We start from the raw sequence: 16,254 nt of genomic DNA, 5'->3' as shown, positions 1-16,254 counted from the left end.
CTACAGCAGTTTATGTTTCCCCTACCCCATAATTTTCGGTGAAAATATGTGGTCACGAAATATGAGAAAAGTGCAAATTTTTCAGTAAAGCACAGGATACAACTTGCAAGACTGCCAATTCCTCATGCCCCAGGATGGGCTACACCAAGAAATAGCCGCAGAAATTTTGCAACAGAAAACATGATTAAAGTGGTGTCAGGTCCTGGACTAAATGTGAAAACATTCGGGTTTATGCCGAGGGTATACGAAATGATTCGGGTGAATTACGAAGTATGCCAGAAACTAATTTCAATATAAAACCGTGATGGTATAGCCATAAAATCTGTTTATACTAGTATACAATCCAGAGTTTATTACTGCACGTTTCCCCCTGTTTTTACAATGTTGAAATAGATCAACAAGTTCGCCTATTGCATAAATAGTCTCGACCGATATTTTTAGAATGTGTATGCTCCCGAATAACGTTATAAAAGGTGAAGTGTAATTGGTCGATATTTAACTTGTTATTTATATATGAAATGTCACCTGGACATGGCAGTCCACGCAATGCTGTTAGATCTACTGGCGAGACCAGTAGAGCTAATTTTAATCAGATCGATGTAAGCACTTGTAAATTATAACTTTAAAGGGCACTATTCTAGGAACTGGTCTGTCTAGGTAGGGCAGATATACATAAAAATGACAGAGCCTACTGTACATTACTAATTTTGAAGATAATATTCTTAAATTAAACTAAAGACAAGACATTTAAGTTGTGTGTGTAGGCGACAGAGACTGTACAATAACTACCTGTTTACATTCCCTACCCACTGACGCGATACTGTTTGGAACAGCCCTAGAAACCTGGCCTGGTGCTTATAACACTTTTAGAAAATAGACTCGAGTCTCTAATAAATAGAGTATGAGACATTAATGGCATTACTACGCCATACAAATTGTATCTGTGTGACCTCACGCTAGCATTATTGACATTTGTAACAACTGGGACACAAGTCTCGTGACAGCCATTTTGTCAGATGTTCTTTCTCTTTGTGTAGAACAGTAAGTAAATTATTAATATATATATATATATATATATATATATATATATATATATATATATATATATATATATATATATATATTACCAGTCATCAGTACACCGTAACTAGTCAAGTATATTATGAGCACAAAGTGTAAGTTAGATCAAGTTGTCTCTACTCTATGTTTTTAATATAAATATTATTCTCACATATAACGCGAATAGAGCTACAAGACACTCGAGCTATCTGTAACTGTTTTGGGCGGGCACAACTGATGACAGGTAGGTTCGGGGTGGCGTCAAACATTCTGCCGACCAGTGTTGAGAGAGGAAAGGGGCGCCAGGCAATGTGGGGTCGTACATTCTGCCGACCAGCGCTGAGGGAGGGACGGGGTGTCAGGCAATGTCGCTTATACTGTAAACAAACACTAAGAATTGTATAGCGATTTTAATCATGTTTTTTCTACGGCGGACACATAGGGATGGGGTGGAGGGAAGGTCGCACATACTGCAAAGACTTAGAATTGTATAGTGTTTTTAAACATTTGTAACACCCAGCATCTAGAAGTGCAACATAGATAACCGGAACCATACAGCTGACGAATCAAGGCGTGTGCATTTTAACACCCAGCATCTAGAAGTCTAGTCGTTAAACATCTGTTCTATTATGTTCTAGAAGTCTAACACATATCTCTTGAAACGTATATCTTAAAGGGACATTCCTGAGTTTGCTGCACGTTTGAAGATATTATCGAATAACAATGACTGTTTAACGATTGTAATTGAATATCAAATATATTTTTCTCCATAAAATATTAGTGGCTAAATATTAAACGCGTTTCTGGTCGGACTAGGTTAAATTTTATTTTATTTCCAAAAATATAATTTTTTCCTACGTACGAAATTATTTGAAGACAAAATCCAGTTTGGGCTTCTTACAAATATTAAGACGACCAGAAACAAATTGAATATACAGACACTGATATTCTAAACAAGAAAATATGTTTAATATGTAAGTTTAAAGTCGCACGCCCTAGTTTCAGTCCGCGAAAATTAATTCTAATTTTGGTTAATCTACAAAACTGTCACACACTTAGATCACTTTTTTATAAAATAGAGTGAAAAAGCAGGTTTTATATCGATAAATACCATGGGAATCCCCGTGACCCAATTACTTGAAATAATTTTGAAGTTAGTATTCTGATGTCACCGGTAGATGTCGTTCGAAGCACAGAAATGCCTATGTCACGACAAATTTCCCAGAGTGCACACAGACTTGGGGTGCGTTCCTTTCAACTCTCCTGGGCATGTTCTAACTGTTCTGTTCTGGCCAGCGAAAGGGATGAGTTTACTTTACCAACATGGGTGCTTCTGTTGAGGAAGTGGCTGCTGCAGCAATCATGGTACTTGAATCGGAATAAGACGACAATGATAGTCCGTCACTGACCATGTTGACTATACTACAGTGTTTGAAATAATACATTTTATATATAAACCACAATTAGCCTACATTTGCTATTCGGCACCGGGTACTAGTGGCTAACCTACTGTTATTAGCAATTAGATGCACCATTTATTATTGTTGGTAGTGGTAGTAGTAGTAGTAGTAGTGGTAGTGGTAGTGGTAGTGGTAGTGGTAGTGGTAGTGGTAGTGGTAGTGGTAGTAGTAGTAGTAGTAGTACAGTCTGTAGGAACCAGAGGTGGGGAGGCACTTCCCCTCCCCAGGACGAAAATGGAAGGTTTTTTTTGTCCTACTCTATTTAAATAAAGGTAACAATATAGTTTGTGCCCCCCCACCCCCAACCCCCAAGGTTGTATCCCCTCTCCAGATATCGTAAGACTTAGCAAAATTATTGGTTTTAAGGGTTTGTAACGTTTTGTATTGAGATACTTACTTGTCTGAACTTTATTGTTAATGAAAATGTTCACGAACTGAAGAAAAACCTCACAAATGAACGACAAGCAAACGACAACAAATCGGATATTGATTGCGTGAACCGTGCACGAGAAAACAAACCGAACCAAAATGATAACGGTCACGTGGTATACCAACGTCTCACACGCGCGTGCGTTTTAAGAAATACGATAAATGCATTTTGTGGTATTACAAACACCAGGATTACCAGGATTACCAAAAAACACTTCAGGTGAATGGAAATGTATATTCTAAATAATAAAATGTAAGTAAAGTGCAATTTTATTTGTGAGAAAATGGGTTTAATAGCGAAAAACAACGGCGTAATAGTTAACAAATAGGGCGTGTCCCTTTAATCGTAGTTTGTAGATAGAAGGGAAGAGACTGCAAAATAACTACAGAATATAATTTGTATCCTGTTTGGTAGTGCATTGTAATGCAACTATGAATAACGTTATCCAGATTCATGCATTTTCTTTTAATTCAGGCAAAAACCAGCCTACCTTCCCCCACTCCACAACAAAAATGAGAACCCGTATGCCTATGTTCTTAAAAGAAACCCCAACTAAATACAAGATATTGATGTTTAGTGTGTGAGTGATAGAGACTGTACAATAACTACGTATTTACAGTCCCTACCGACTGACGCGAGATTGTTTGGAACAGCCCTCGCAACCAGATCACGCTGTCAGTATTGACAACAACTGGGACACAAGTCTCGTGTCGGCCATTTTATCAGGTGTTCTTTCTCTGTGCGTTGAAAAGTAAGGAAATTATTAATATATTTTTGCTTACAAATCATCAGTACACTGTTAACTAGCACATAAAACACCTATAACTTTATTAATAATGAAACACGTTGACGAGATTATTGCTTGCACAGCCGACAAGTATATTTAGAGCACAGACTGTAAGTTAGGTCAACTTACCTCTAGTCGTATGTTGTACATATATTTTCGCATATATCTTAAAGGGACATTCCTGAGTTTGCTGCACTTTTTAAGATGTTATTGATTAACAGACACATTTTAACGATTGTAATTACATATCGAATACATTTTTTCTGCATAAAATATTAGTGGCTGTATATTAAACGTGTTTCTGATCATTCTAATATTTATACTAGGTTAAATTTCATCTTATTTCCTAAAACATTGTTTTTTCGTACGTATGAAATTATTTGAAGACAAAATCCAATTTGGGCTTCTTACAAATATTAAGACGACCAGAAACACATTGAATATACAGACACTGATATTCTAAACAAGAAAATATATTTAATATGTAAGTTTAATCGTAGAAATATTTTATTAGTAGGAAACGTCTTATAATGCAACAAACTCGGAAATGTCCCTTTAACATCAATTTAGTTTGAAGAATAAACAAACTCCATAAACCTATGAATGTCTGAATAAATCATGTAGTGTGTCAGTTCCAGTCATTATTATCTGGATTACTGAATTTATTTTTATATTCTTATTTAGAGACATTAGTGTATTAATGATTAATATGTGACATATTTGTTATTGCGAACTCAAGTGTTATCAATATAATGGTGTTTAACGTCAAACATGGGATTAGTCTTATATTAGAATGGGAATCTTTGCCTACCCGGCGGTAGGCAGAAATTTTGTGCATTCATTATCTCTGACTGAGAGAGCGATTCTAACTGCCCAAATGTCCATCTAGCTCTAGAACAGCAGAGCAGGCCTTTTTGGGCTAATCACTTATGATGGAAAGAGATAATTGAGACCAGGTCCAGCTAAACCACCACTGCCTACAGAGCGACAATTGGACATTTGGGACATACGTTTTAAACTAGGTTACTAGCACACGTGTTTCAAATCGATTTATAATCATTGTTGACAGTTGTGTGTTTTTAACTAGCTATTGCTGCCTACGTTAATACGTGAAACATTGTCGCTGTGACATAGCGCTTATGACATAAAATAAAATAAATAAATAATATTTTAGTAATAAAAAATAGTGTTTTACGTAACGCTGTTCAGTACACTCACCCACAACCTGTAACGCTACAAAACTTTGGACATACCCCCCCCCCCCCCCCCCCCCCCCCAAGCGTTACGTACTATTTGATGTCTAGGGCGAGCCGTAGCCCAGTGGTAAAACAATCGTCGGACGCGAAGTAGGTCTAGGATCGATCCCAGTCGGTTGGCCCATTGGGCTATTTCTCATTCACGTATGTGCACCACGACTTGTATAGCAAAGGCCGTGGTATGTGCCACTAATGAGAAAATGCAGTGGGTTTCCTCTCTAAGACTACATATCAAAATTACCAAAAGTTTGACATTCAATAGCCGATGTTTTTGTTTTTATAAAGATAAAAAATGTAGCCTGTGCCACCCCACTAGAGGCTATGTATACGCCCCCAACCCTCCAGATATCGTACCAATTCCACAGGCCCAATGAGCCATATATATAGGCTATGTGCTATGGGACAGTATCTTTAATCTCTTTTAGTAATAAATTCATGTTTATAGTAGAACAAATTTAGAAACAAAATGGCCATACTGGCAGTATTTTATTTTATGAATAAAAATGAGATAGTTGTGTTTTCGGGGGGGGGGGGGGGGGAAGCGGTTAAAGTACGTACCTCTTGACAATACCCGATCTCTACCCCATGACATTGTTTTGTAGCACATCCCATGCTATCCACTCCCTCCTCCTAACGTATCTGTATGTTTTACACTGAATACTGTTTATAATTGTTTTCCTCCCCCAACCCCCTTCTTTCCCGGACACTGGCGAAGCCAGCGATTGTGCCAGGGAGAGACGTGTTCGAACCGTAATTGGATATAGGCACGTTAATATGTTATACAATCCAATCTATAATTGTTTTGGTGTTCAACTCAAGGTTACAGCCATATAAAGACAAAGAAAACGTCATTATATGTTATTGTTGTCAAAACACTGGCGTGTGACTGTCTTTTAGGCTTTCACAACTGCCAAAAAGCTCTTTCATTTTCATAAATTCATGGCAACGTGCTCCGAGACTTTTGTATTTTTCTCTGCCAGTGACGGAGGGATGTATCATGTCGGTGCTAATATTATATCAGTAGACATAGCATCAACAAATTATCATTTCTCCACTGAATATGTTTACAATAATCCGTAAACTTTGAAATTTTAAACTAATAATGATTGTATACGGGTCATTTTCACAAAATGGGGCAAATAACGGTAAAGACATTGCAGCTCCAATATTTTCCACAAAACAGTATATAATGTAAATAAACAGGGATGTACATAAAAAGCATCATCACTTGATGCCCTGGATATGATATTTAGCCATGCAGTTGCCTTAGAAAAGCTTGTGGTTGAAATTATATACCCAAAATGTCCACTCCGTTATTGTGCACAAAAGCATATGTTATCGTTATGGAATCAAAACACTGCCTAAAATATTAAGTGTTTGTCTTTAAACTCCAAAAATGTAAGTAAACCACTCACAAATACTTAAGTTTCTTAAATTTCAATTTAAAATATTACAATAAAACTACACTGCATACAACTTTAAGTTGCACCTTTTATTTTTCATTTTATTGTCTTTACCGTTATATTATCTACAAAAAGGACCAAAATGTTATTCGTTTGAAAGTTGTCCACCAGATGGCGCTGACACATCTAGATCAAGCTTAGATCAACATGTTAAGTACACGAATACTAGATGGATATCTTTACAGACAAGTTATTTTTAATTCTTAAAACACTTTTTTCAATGATGAACGACAGGGCGAGCCCTGCAAATGTCCGATATCGCATATGTGTTGCGAACAACAAACTCGTCATCTACCATGTTTTTGTTAGTGGCAACGTTTTGAGATTCTACATACTTTGGGAAATTCCGTTATTTTTTCAAAGATTTGTTAATGGAACACAAACAATTATTAACATTTGACATTTACTATTTTGGTTTTTAGATAATTTCTTGAAATTATGTATTTTCTTTCATGACACTGATAATTTATTTCTCGGAAATTTCCGTAAAGTTATCGTGCACGGAAAGTCCCGAAGTATACCGGTACAGTACAAAACGTACCGGTCCGTACCACGACAGAAAAAAAACCCCAGTATACCGGTAATACCGCACACCTCTAACATGTGTCCAAATTTGGTCCAGTTTGCTTTATTAAAATTCCAACGATGTTTAGTTTTATCATTATCCTGCCAATCGTTCAAAACAAGTAATTTTGATAGGTAGGTGATCGCTACCTAAATCATCTAGGACCGCCCATCAACATTTAGCAGCTATGCTGTTAGAAGTCAGAATAACATCAAGACAAGACCAAGTATTATGGGAGTCAGATAAAAAAAAATATATAACTGCCATCAGCAGGGTTCAAAATTAGCAGTCGCCCGGTCGCCCGTGGTGACCTTTATTATCACCGATATTATTTTCCATGTTTGTAAATGACTACGAAATACATTTCTTATCAGATAATTGCCCCTATATTGACATCCAATCACTAAATATATTTCTACTTATGTATGCCGATGATATGGTTCTTCTAGCCGAAACACTAGAAGGGCTTCAGACAATGCTAAATTCACTATCAAAATATACAACCAAATGGGACCTAACTGTAAATACAACTAACATTAAAGGAGCTCAATCACGGATTTAGTGGGCCTTGTTTCTCTAAATATGCATTATAAATGGAAATTACATTCATTTGGAATACCAAACCTAGTTACTGTATGATCCAAAACATTTTAATTGAACTACGATCGAGGGAAATCCACGACACGCTTCATTTTTAAAATTTGGAAGTCTTCTTGTAAAAAGTCATAAAAATACGGAAAAACAGACTCGTAGTGATGAGGCTATATATACGACAACCGTATAATGTATTTGTGGATTTTATATAAACGATCGCCATGTATAGAGACTTGGCAAATGAGGGCCGGCTATATGCATGACAAATAATAAAAAAAATATTATTTCATGACGAAAATAACCGTGAATACGCTGAAATAAAATAATAAACAGTCGGAACATGAACTCACCATTTATTATTATTATTATTATTATTATTATTATTATTAGGCGCGTGTGCAAATTATTTTGACTGGTTTGCAAAGTGGTATTTCGGTTTTAATGTATAGCGTAAAAAAACAGTGTACTGTTGCAAAATGTTTTGTCGTCCAAATGTTGGCTAATTATTACTTAACCCAGTTGAATCCAGTTCTACGTGCAGGGACAAGTTCAGCCTGCCGTTTGTGCGTGTGTGCACGCACGTTAATCTTGCATTTTTATAGCCAAAACTCCTTCAGATAAAACACCGCCCCTCCACCCCAAAAAGGTAGTAGTAGGCTAATAATAATAATAATAATAGTAGTAGTAGTAGTAGTAGTAGTAGTAGTAGTAGTAGTAGTAGTAGTAGTAGTAGTAGTAGTAGTAGTAGTAGTAGTAGTTAGTTTCTCTTTCAGTTAATCTACCTCAGCCGCTAATAATTTCTAATTGTTATTTTTATTTATTTGTTTGTTTGTTTGTTTGTTTGTTTGTTTATTTATTTGTTCATCATCATCATCATCATCATCATCATCATCATTATTATTATTATTATTATTGTTATTATTATTAATTATTTATTATTTATTTATTTATTATAATTAATTTTTTGTTAGTACTGTAGGGACAATATGACGCTATTCATATATCTATGGAAAACGTACACAAAAGGGTCCGCTAAATTCATATACTCCCCCACCCCGTCCCCTGTTCAGAAAATGCACTGTTCGTACAGTATGTATTCCTCCTGTTCCAGATGGTTCGGTAATATGAAACAATCAAATGCATGTACTTATTTACCGCTTATATACATTTTTGCTGTGAATATAGCCAGCCCTCGTTAGTGGAGGCTATAGACACGGCCTTCGTATATATAGTCACATCGTATATAAACACCGTCTAGTTCAGAGTATTCTTTAAACATGTTAACAATTCCTATCCCAAGTCAGCTGTTATGGCATATTTTGTATAATAATGAATTTGACAAGGTGGAAAATGACGGTGTTTGTGATCCAGTTTTTCGCGTACGACTAACGATAAATTTACCTATAGATGCAAAGGCCTAACTAGTCGGGATTGGCGACGTTTAACATGCTTCTGTTACTAAAATAAATTAATGTATAAGCTTAATATCATTCAGTACATGTTTTTATTAATTTTTAATAACTTATTTTCATTGGGATTGTGTTTTTTTCTATTTACCCTACGTCGCAGAGGACGGTCAAGTGTTCTCGTTACACGAGCTTGGTAAATCGTTTTGGCACTGCGGTTATTCGGGGAATGCCCGTCACGTGACTCAAAATAATATGTCACATCTCTGCTCTCCAAATAGCCGTTATTTTTTTCAGAATTATGGACCGTACCCATAATTCAACTATTTTTATAAAATATCAATAATAAGTGTGATATGGTGGTTATGTAGATGGTTCAGTAAAGTACTTTTAGGTACAAATCAAATGTATATATTGTCATATAATACTTTGTTGGGTCAATAATTAGGTCAACCATCCGTGACAGAGCGCGTTTAAGGTCGTTATTTTTAGAAATGGGGGAACATTCGAGACAACGAAAAGTGGTTATACAATGGTGAACAGTTAGAGGTCGTAAATGAATTAATTTATCTTGACTTTCTATGTTGTTATAACGGTAAATTTAATCGAACACAAAAACGATTCGCTGACCAGGGACAAAAAAATCCTTGTTTTCATTATTAAATGTATGCAAAAGAAATTATTTTAATATTGAAAGAATGTTATCTGTGTTTGACACCTATGTTAACAGTATTCTTAGTTATAGGTCAGAGGTCTGGGGATTCCACTGTGCAAGGGATGTTGAAAATAGTCATACACAATTCTGTAAAAAAAAAACCTACTTGGGAGTACAACAAGGGGCATGTATTGAATTTATATATAGTGAGTTAGGACGTTTTCCTCTGTATATTATGAGAAAATTAAGAATTTTTCAATATTGGATTAAAATACGAAAGACTCAAATAACACTTTTGGAGAAAAGAAATCCAGTATAAATAAAAAAAATTCTTTACAAATTACCAGTAAATTATACATATTAAATCTCATTTTTAATACAGGGGTGAAGACAAAATGATAAAAAAGCCAAGGTATGCAGCTTGACTTGCATTGTCTGAAGTAAATAAAAAAAAAAAAAAAAAAAATGTTGTACAAAGAGAGTAAAGGTAGAACTGCACGTGCTTTAGTATATATATGTGTAATCCGGATCTCTGCGTAAACCGGTCCATTTCTAAAGTCCCGTTCAGCTACCGTTTATCTCTTAGGCATTTCTAGTTTGTTTAGCAAGACTACTTAAAAAGAAAAAAATGTTTGTAAAGTACGGATTATATTTATATTTGGGGTTTGCTCAATTATTACCGGCCTCGGTGGCGTCGTGGCAGGCCATCGGTCTACAGGCTGGTAGGTACTGGGTTCGGATCCCAGTCGAGGCATGGGATTTTTAATCCAGATACCGACTCCAAACCCTGAGTGAGTGCTCCGCAAGGCTCAATGGGTAGATGTAAACCACTTGCACCGACCAGTGATCCATAACTGGTTCAACAAAGGCCATGGTTTGTGCTATCCTGCCTGTGGGAAGCGCAAATAAAAGATCCCTTGCTGCCTGTCGAAAAAAGAGTAGCCTATGTGGCGACAGCGGGTTTCCTCTTTAAAACAGTGTCAAAATGACCATATGTTTGACGTCCAATAGCCGATGATAAGATAAAAAATCAATGTGCTCTAGTGGCGTCGTTAAATAAAACAAACTTTACTTTGCTCAATTACTTAACTATAGTTTAAGTGTAAATGATTATTTTACAGTTGCTTTTATTTTAGGTTCCTTTTAATGTTAATTTGCTACTAAAAAAAAAAAAAACGTTATTAGTGTTGTTTCTTTCTTTGCTGTTGTTATTTAGTTTGGTTTTGGGTGTGGGTTATTTTTTGTGGGGGTTTTTTTGGTGTGTTTTATATCTTTTGGTATGTTTTGTTTTCTTTTGGTGGGGAGGCTTGGTTTTCTTTTGTTTTGTTTGTTTTTTGGTGTTGGTTGTTTGGTCGGTTGATTGGGTTTTTTGGGGGGGTTTTCAATATATATTTTATTTTTATTTTTATGTTCTAACGTTAAACATGGAAGTATATAAAAAAAAGAGTTGCTCCTTTAAGATACGTTTTACAACCAATAGGGTCTTGTTAGAGACAAAAAAAAAAAAAAAAACATTTTTGAAGTTTGAATTCCATTTTACTTTCTGTAATATATATTTTTGTGCGTACGGAATTATTGGAATTATTAAGATGTTCTGTCTATATGACAAAAACTTTTTCGATTTCAGTAGCCTATGCCACGTTAGCAAGGGAATGTCCAGTCAGCTAGACTTGTTGGGGGAGGGGGGGGGGGGGGGGGGGGTTACGCTACACATTAAACCAAATTACCACTTTGAGAACCAGTCAAAATAGTTTGCAAACATTTAGCCCTTGTCTGCGTTCAGCCAGACAGAGCTAGACTGGTGCATGCGCTTCACGTTAAACCGAATTACTACTACGGTAGATAAATTAAATTGTTCGCGAACGTTGGGGTTTCTCGGTGTCGGTGAACACAGGGCAGGTTTCATCTCTCATTCTGTAGACCCAGTGTCGAAATAAGCATGCAGTCGTACATTCGACACTGGTCAAATACACCGAGGTACTATTTAACATACATGCAGCCTATATTAAACTATTTTCTTTTTGATAGCTGATGTGTGTATCCAGGTTAGCGTGCTTGAATATTGTGTGGATATAAGAATAAAAATATACATATATATGTAAACGAGAAAACACTAAATATTTTTTAATCGCTTGAGTTGTTAGGCACTATTTTTATTGTTATACTTTACATGTATTTACAGTTACAAAGCCATTTTAAAAATCAAAACAAAATGGCTAAACGTGGCACCAACGCAGACTGGCAGTCAGGGAAGGAATTCGCCGACACCAACTTACACATGCTTGAAAGCAGCATCGGGTGTGATGTGACATTTCGTGTGGGTTTAGAAGAGACCAAAGTCCACGCTCACAAGTTTATGATGATCAGTCGCAGTCACGTGTTTTCCACCATGTTTTGCGGGGGATTCACCAAAACGGGTGACATCAGTATCAGTAATACTGACGTCACGACTTTTAAACAGTTTCTTAGGTTTGTGTAACCTTTTGTAATAATTAAATATTTCATTTTGTTTAACTACACCTCAAGTTATTCGTTTAATCAATAATAACCCTAGGCCACCGGACTTAAGGATGGTAGGTACTTGGTTCGCATCTCTGTACCGGCTACCACCCAAAGCGAGTTTTAACGACTCAATGGGTAGGTGTAAGACCATTACACCCTCTTTTTCTCTCACTAACCATTAACAACTAACCCACTGTCCTGGACAGATAGCCCAGATAGCTGAGGTGTGTGCCCAGGACAGCGTGCTTGAACCTTAATTGGATATAAGCACGAAAATAAATTGCAATGAAATGAAAAAAAAAATCCTAGGCCTACTATGTTTTCCCATTTGCGAACGTAGATCGGTGGTTGTACAGCGTGTACTATTGCAAATTTTAGACGGACATTTGGACGGTTATGATCGCTCTCTCAGCCAGAAATAGCCATAGTGAAATACGGAATTGTTGACTATCACAGGGTAGGCATAGATTCCAGCTCTAATGCAACGAAAGCCCTATATTTGACGTTAAATGTCATTATTTTGATAATTTTCAACTTCACCGATAACAAATATGTGACATATTAATCACTAATACACACACTACAGGAAGAAACCCGTCAGCACCTACATATTTTAAAGTTTGTTTTGTTTAACGACACCATTAGAGCACATTGATTTATTAATCATCGGCTATTGGATGTCAAACATTTGGTAATTGTGACATATACTGTAGATCTTAAAATTGACGCGTCCCTAAATTAATGCGAGTGACGGTGGGCAGACTAAAATGCGACATGAAATTAATGCGAGTGGCCTCCCTTTGAAATATTACCTTCCTAGCAACACACGTCCGTGTACTTTTTGGTTCAATCCAAATTACTAACATATCTGTGTACACATCAGTTAAAGGGACATTCCTGAATTTGTTGCATTCTAAGATGTTTCCAACTGATAAAATATTTATACGACTAAACTTACATATTAAATATATTTTTTTTGTTTAGAATATCAGTGTCTGTATATTCAATGTGTTTCTGGTCGTCTTAATATTTGTAAGTAGCCCAAACTGGATTTTGTCTTGAAATAATTTCGTACGTACGAAAAAACAATATTTTAGGAAATTTAACCTAGTACAAATATTAGAACGATCAGAAACAAGTTTAATATACAGCCACTAATATTTTATGCAGAAAAATATATTTGATATTAATTATAATCGTTAAAAAGTCTCTGTTAGTCGATAACATCTTAAAAATTGCAGCAAACTCAGGAATGTCCCATTAACCTGTTTAGTCCTAGTGTTTTTGGTGAGATCAACTCCAAGCATATTTTGCAGCGTTCAATTACGTAACGGGTATGGTTACATAAATCTGATTAAACATTAGCATATATGTCCCATATCTTCCTAAGAATGTAGACATATCAAAGTCATAACAAAAGAACAATTCACCCAAGTCGCAGTGAACTTGAACAGTGAAATCAAAGAAACGGTCGACCTTTTAAGCGTGCTAAAACCCATTCACACGCGATGTATCGTGTCGGCTTTTGATAGGATGGCCAAAGACCCTGCAATCATCACGCGTGGCTGGCATCTTGTTAGATTATTGTTAAAATTAGTATGTCTCGTCTACAATGAATTGTGCTCCAATTGTTTTATAAATGTATTATAATTTTAATCTTTGTTTTAAAAGAGTGTGGCACATAGCTTGCTGGACTAGTCAACAATTAGTCAGACTTGCCTACAATGAATTGTTTTCCAGTTGTGTTATATTTTAGAATTTTAGTAGTCTTAGAGAGAAAACCCGCTACATTTTTCCATTAGTAGCAAGGGATCTTTTATATGCACCGCCCCACAGGTATGATAGCACATACCACGGCTTTTGATATACCAGTCGTGCTGCATTGGCTGGGCTATTTCTCGTTTCAGCCAGTGCACCACGACTGGTATATCAAAGGCCGTGGTGTGTGCTATCCTGTCTCTAGGATGGTGTATATAAAAGATCTCTTGCTACTAATAGAAATGTGTAGCGGGTTTCCTCTCTAAACGTATATTGCAAAATTACCAAATGTTTGACATTTAATAGCCGATGATTAATAAATTAATGTGTTCTAGTGGTGTCATTAAACAAAACAAACTTTAACTCTAAGCAATGCCCTAGATAGTTAGCCAAGTAGGTTTACCTGTAGACGTGTGCTCATACGTCATGCATAAAACTATTAGGCATGATGAGCTTAACCACAATACTGCATCCTGAATTGTGTTGCGCAACATATTAAATGTGTGGGATCGATCCCTGTCGGTGGCCCCATTGGTATGTACTATCCTGTCTGTGGGATGGTGCATATAAAAGGTCCATTGCTGCTAATTGAAAAGAGTAGCCCATGAAGAGGCGACAGCGGGTTTTCTCTATCAATATCTGTGTGGTTCTTAACCATATGTCTGACCCCATATAACCGTAAATAAAAATGTGTCAAGTGCGTCGTTAAATAAAGCATTTCCTTCCTTCCTTATTAAATGTGTATTTTAAAAAGGCTGCTATTTGCGTTCATTGTAAACTGCTAATGGCTCTTACAATTAATTGCATTGCATTATTTATAGATTCATCTACACAAATGATATCACTATTGAATATGACAACGTTGTGTGCATGCTGAACCTAGCAAAACGATACAGCATTGGAAAACTACAAGATGTTTGTGTAAAGTTCCTGGACATTTCTACAACTAGTGACAATGTATGCCACATTCTCTCGCAGGCAGGATGTCATGATGAGATGGATGTCCACAACCAATGTTTACACTTCATTAACCAAAATGCAAAAGATGTTTTGGCATCACCTGGATTCTTGGATTTGTCTCAAAAGTCAGTGTTTGATATTGTAAAATCGGACGACCTTGACATTGACGAAGAAGCTGTATTTCGAGCTGTCGACAAATGGGCAGAGAACACGTGCCAGAAACAGGGACTAGCAGTTACTTCACAAGCAAAACGTGACGTTCTTGGTTCAGTTACAAACCAAGTGCGGTTTTGTCTGCTGTCGAAACAATTTGTTGCCAACACTGTCAACGTGAGTGGCTACTTGACCCAGAAGGAAGAGCTCACGATTTTGCAACATTTCCTTTCTCCGAAAACCCATACCTTTCCCGGAGAATTGTCTGCGAAGCCACGGAATCGTATTCCAATATACAGACGCTTGAACCTTAGAACATTTCATAGAAAGTGCTTCGGTCTAGTACATTTCAGATCGGCCAAGTTTTGGAAGTTGATTTTGGGGTTCTTTATTGCAATATATATTGTCGTCACTCTCTCGTATCTAACTGGCAATTTGAATCGTCGAGACATGACTGGAAACGTTTTCCTCAGAAAAGGATTTAACTTTAAGGGTGTTAAAATCAGAATTGAGGATGTCAAAGAAGATTGGTATTTAGTGAGTGTTACTGCAAGCCTTTTTGATGACAAACGTCATATAGCGACGCTGGAAAAATTTGAAAGAAGACAGCTAAATGTAGTTCATGTAGTATGGCTAGAGCTACCAGAAGCTGTGGTTATACAGGAAAGTACAAAACACACCATTTTTGTTGTTGTAGACCTTTATGGATTTGAAGACATTTTTCTGAACTTCTTTAAATTGTTTGATAATAACCCGATTCCTAAAGCATGGGACATTGAATCTATAAAACTATTATCTAATTGAAAAATGAATGAATGAATGAATGAATGAATGAATGTTTAACGACACCCCAGCACGAAAAATACATCGGCTATTGGGTGTCAAACTATGGTAATGCAAATAAATAAAGTGATGATCAACATCAATATAAAAATTCAAGGTTTAAACAAAAACAGTGTAAAGAACTGTGCAAAAATACAAATACAAATATCACAGAATTTTACGGACACCGAATTTTACTCTAAACTTCAATTTGTGCTGTATTGGCCATTCTCAAAGAGAATGTTACACCCCTGCACCACGGTGAGGTTACAGCACACGCAGGGGCTAATTGAAAAAATAAGTCAGTGTAGGCGCCAACAAGCTATGGCCATGAACACCATCTTCAAACCCAATGGTTGTAATATAGGATCATCGTGACACTAA

General features: G+C 36.3%; 1 protein-coding gene across 3 annotated transcripts; it reads left to right on the top strand.

Moving 5' to 3' along the window:
• The first annotated feature begins 955 nt into the window (after positions 1-955).
• LOC121388554 (BTB/POZ domain-containing protein 2-like) lies at positions 956-15,966 on the top strand. Of its 3 annotated transcripts, none has more exons than XM_041519935.1 (3): positions 956-1,041; positions 11,858-12,144; positions 14,757-15,966. In XM_041519935.1, exons 2-3 carry the CDS (start codon positions 11,888-11,890, stop codon positions 15,850-15,852), a joined length of 1,353 nt encoding a protein of 450 aa, XP_041375869.1. In that variant the 5' UTR covers positions 956-1,041; positions 11,858-11,887; the 3' UTR covers positions 15,853-15,966. The 3 variants fall into 3 exon arrangements, with proteins under 3 accessions (XP_041375869.1, XP_041375868.1, XP_041375870.1); XM_041519934.1 differs by lacking the exon at positions 956-1,041 and adding an exon at positions 3,604-3,700; XM_041519936.1 differs by lacking the exon at positions 956-1,041 and adding an exon at positions 3,778-3,846.
• Positions 15,967-16,254: the final 288 nt, after the last annotated feature.

The sequence above is a fragment of the Gigantopelta aegis genome, chromosome 14, assembly GCF_016097555.1.
Source record: "Gigantopelta aegis isolate Gae_Host chromosome 14, Gae_host_genome, whole genome shotgun sequence".
NCBI lineage: Eukaryota > Metazoa > Mollusca > Gastropoda > Neomphalida > Peltospiridae > Gigantopelta > Gigantopelta aegis.
Note: the sequence above shows the minus strand (reverse complement) of the source record. Positions and strands in the feature narration are given on the sequence as shown.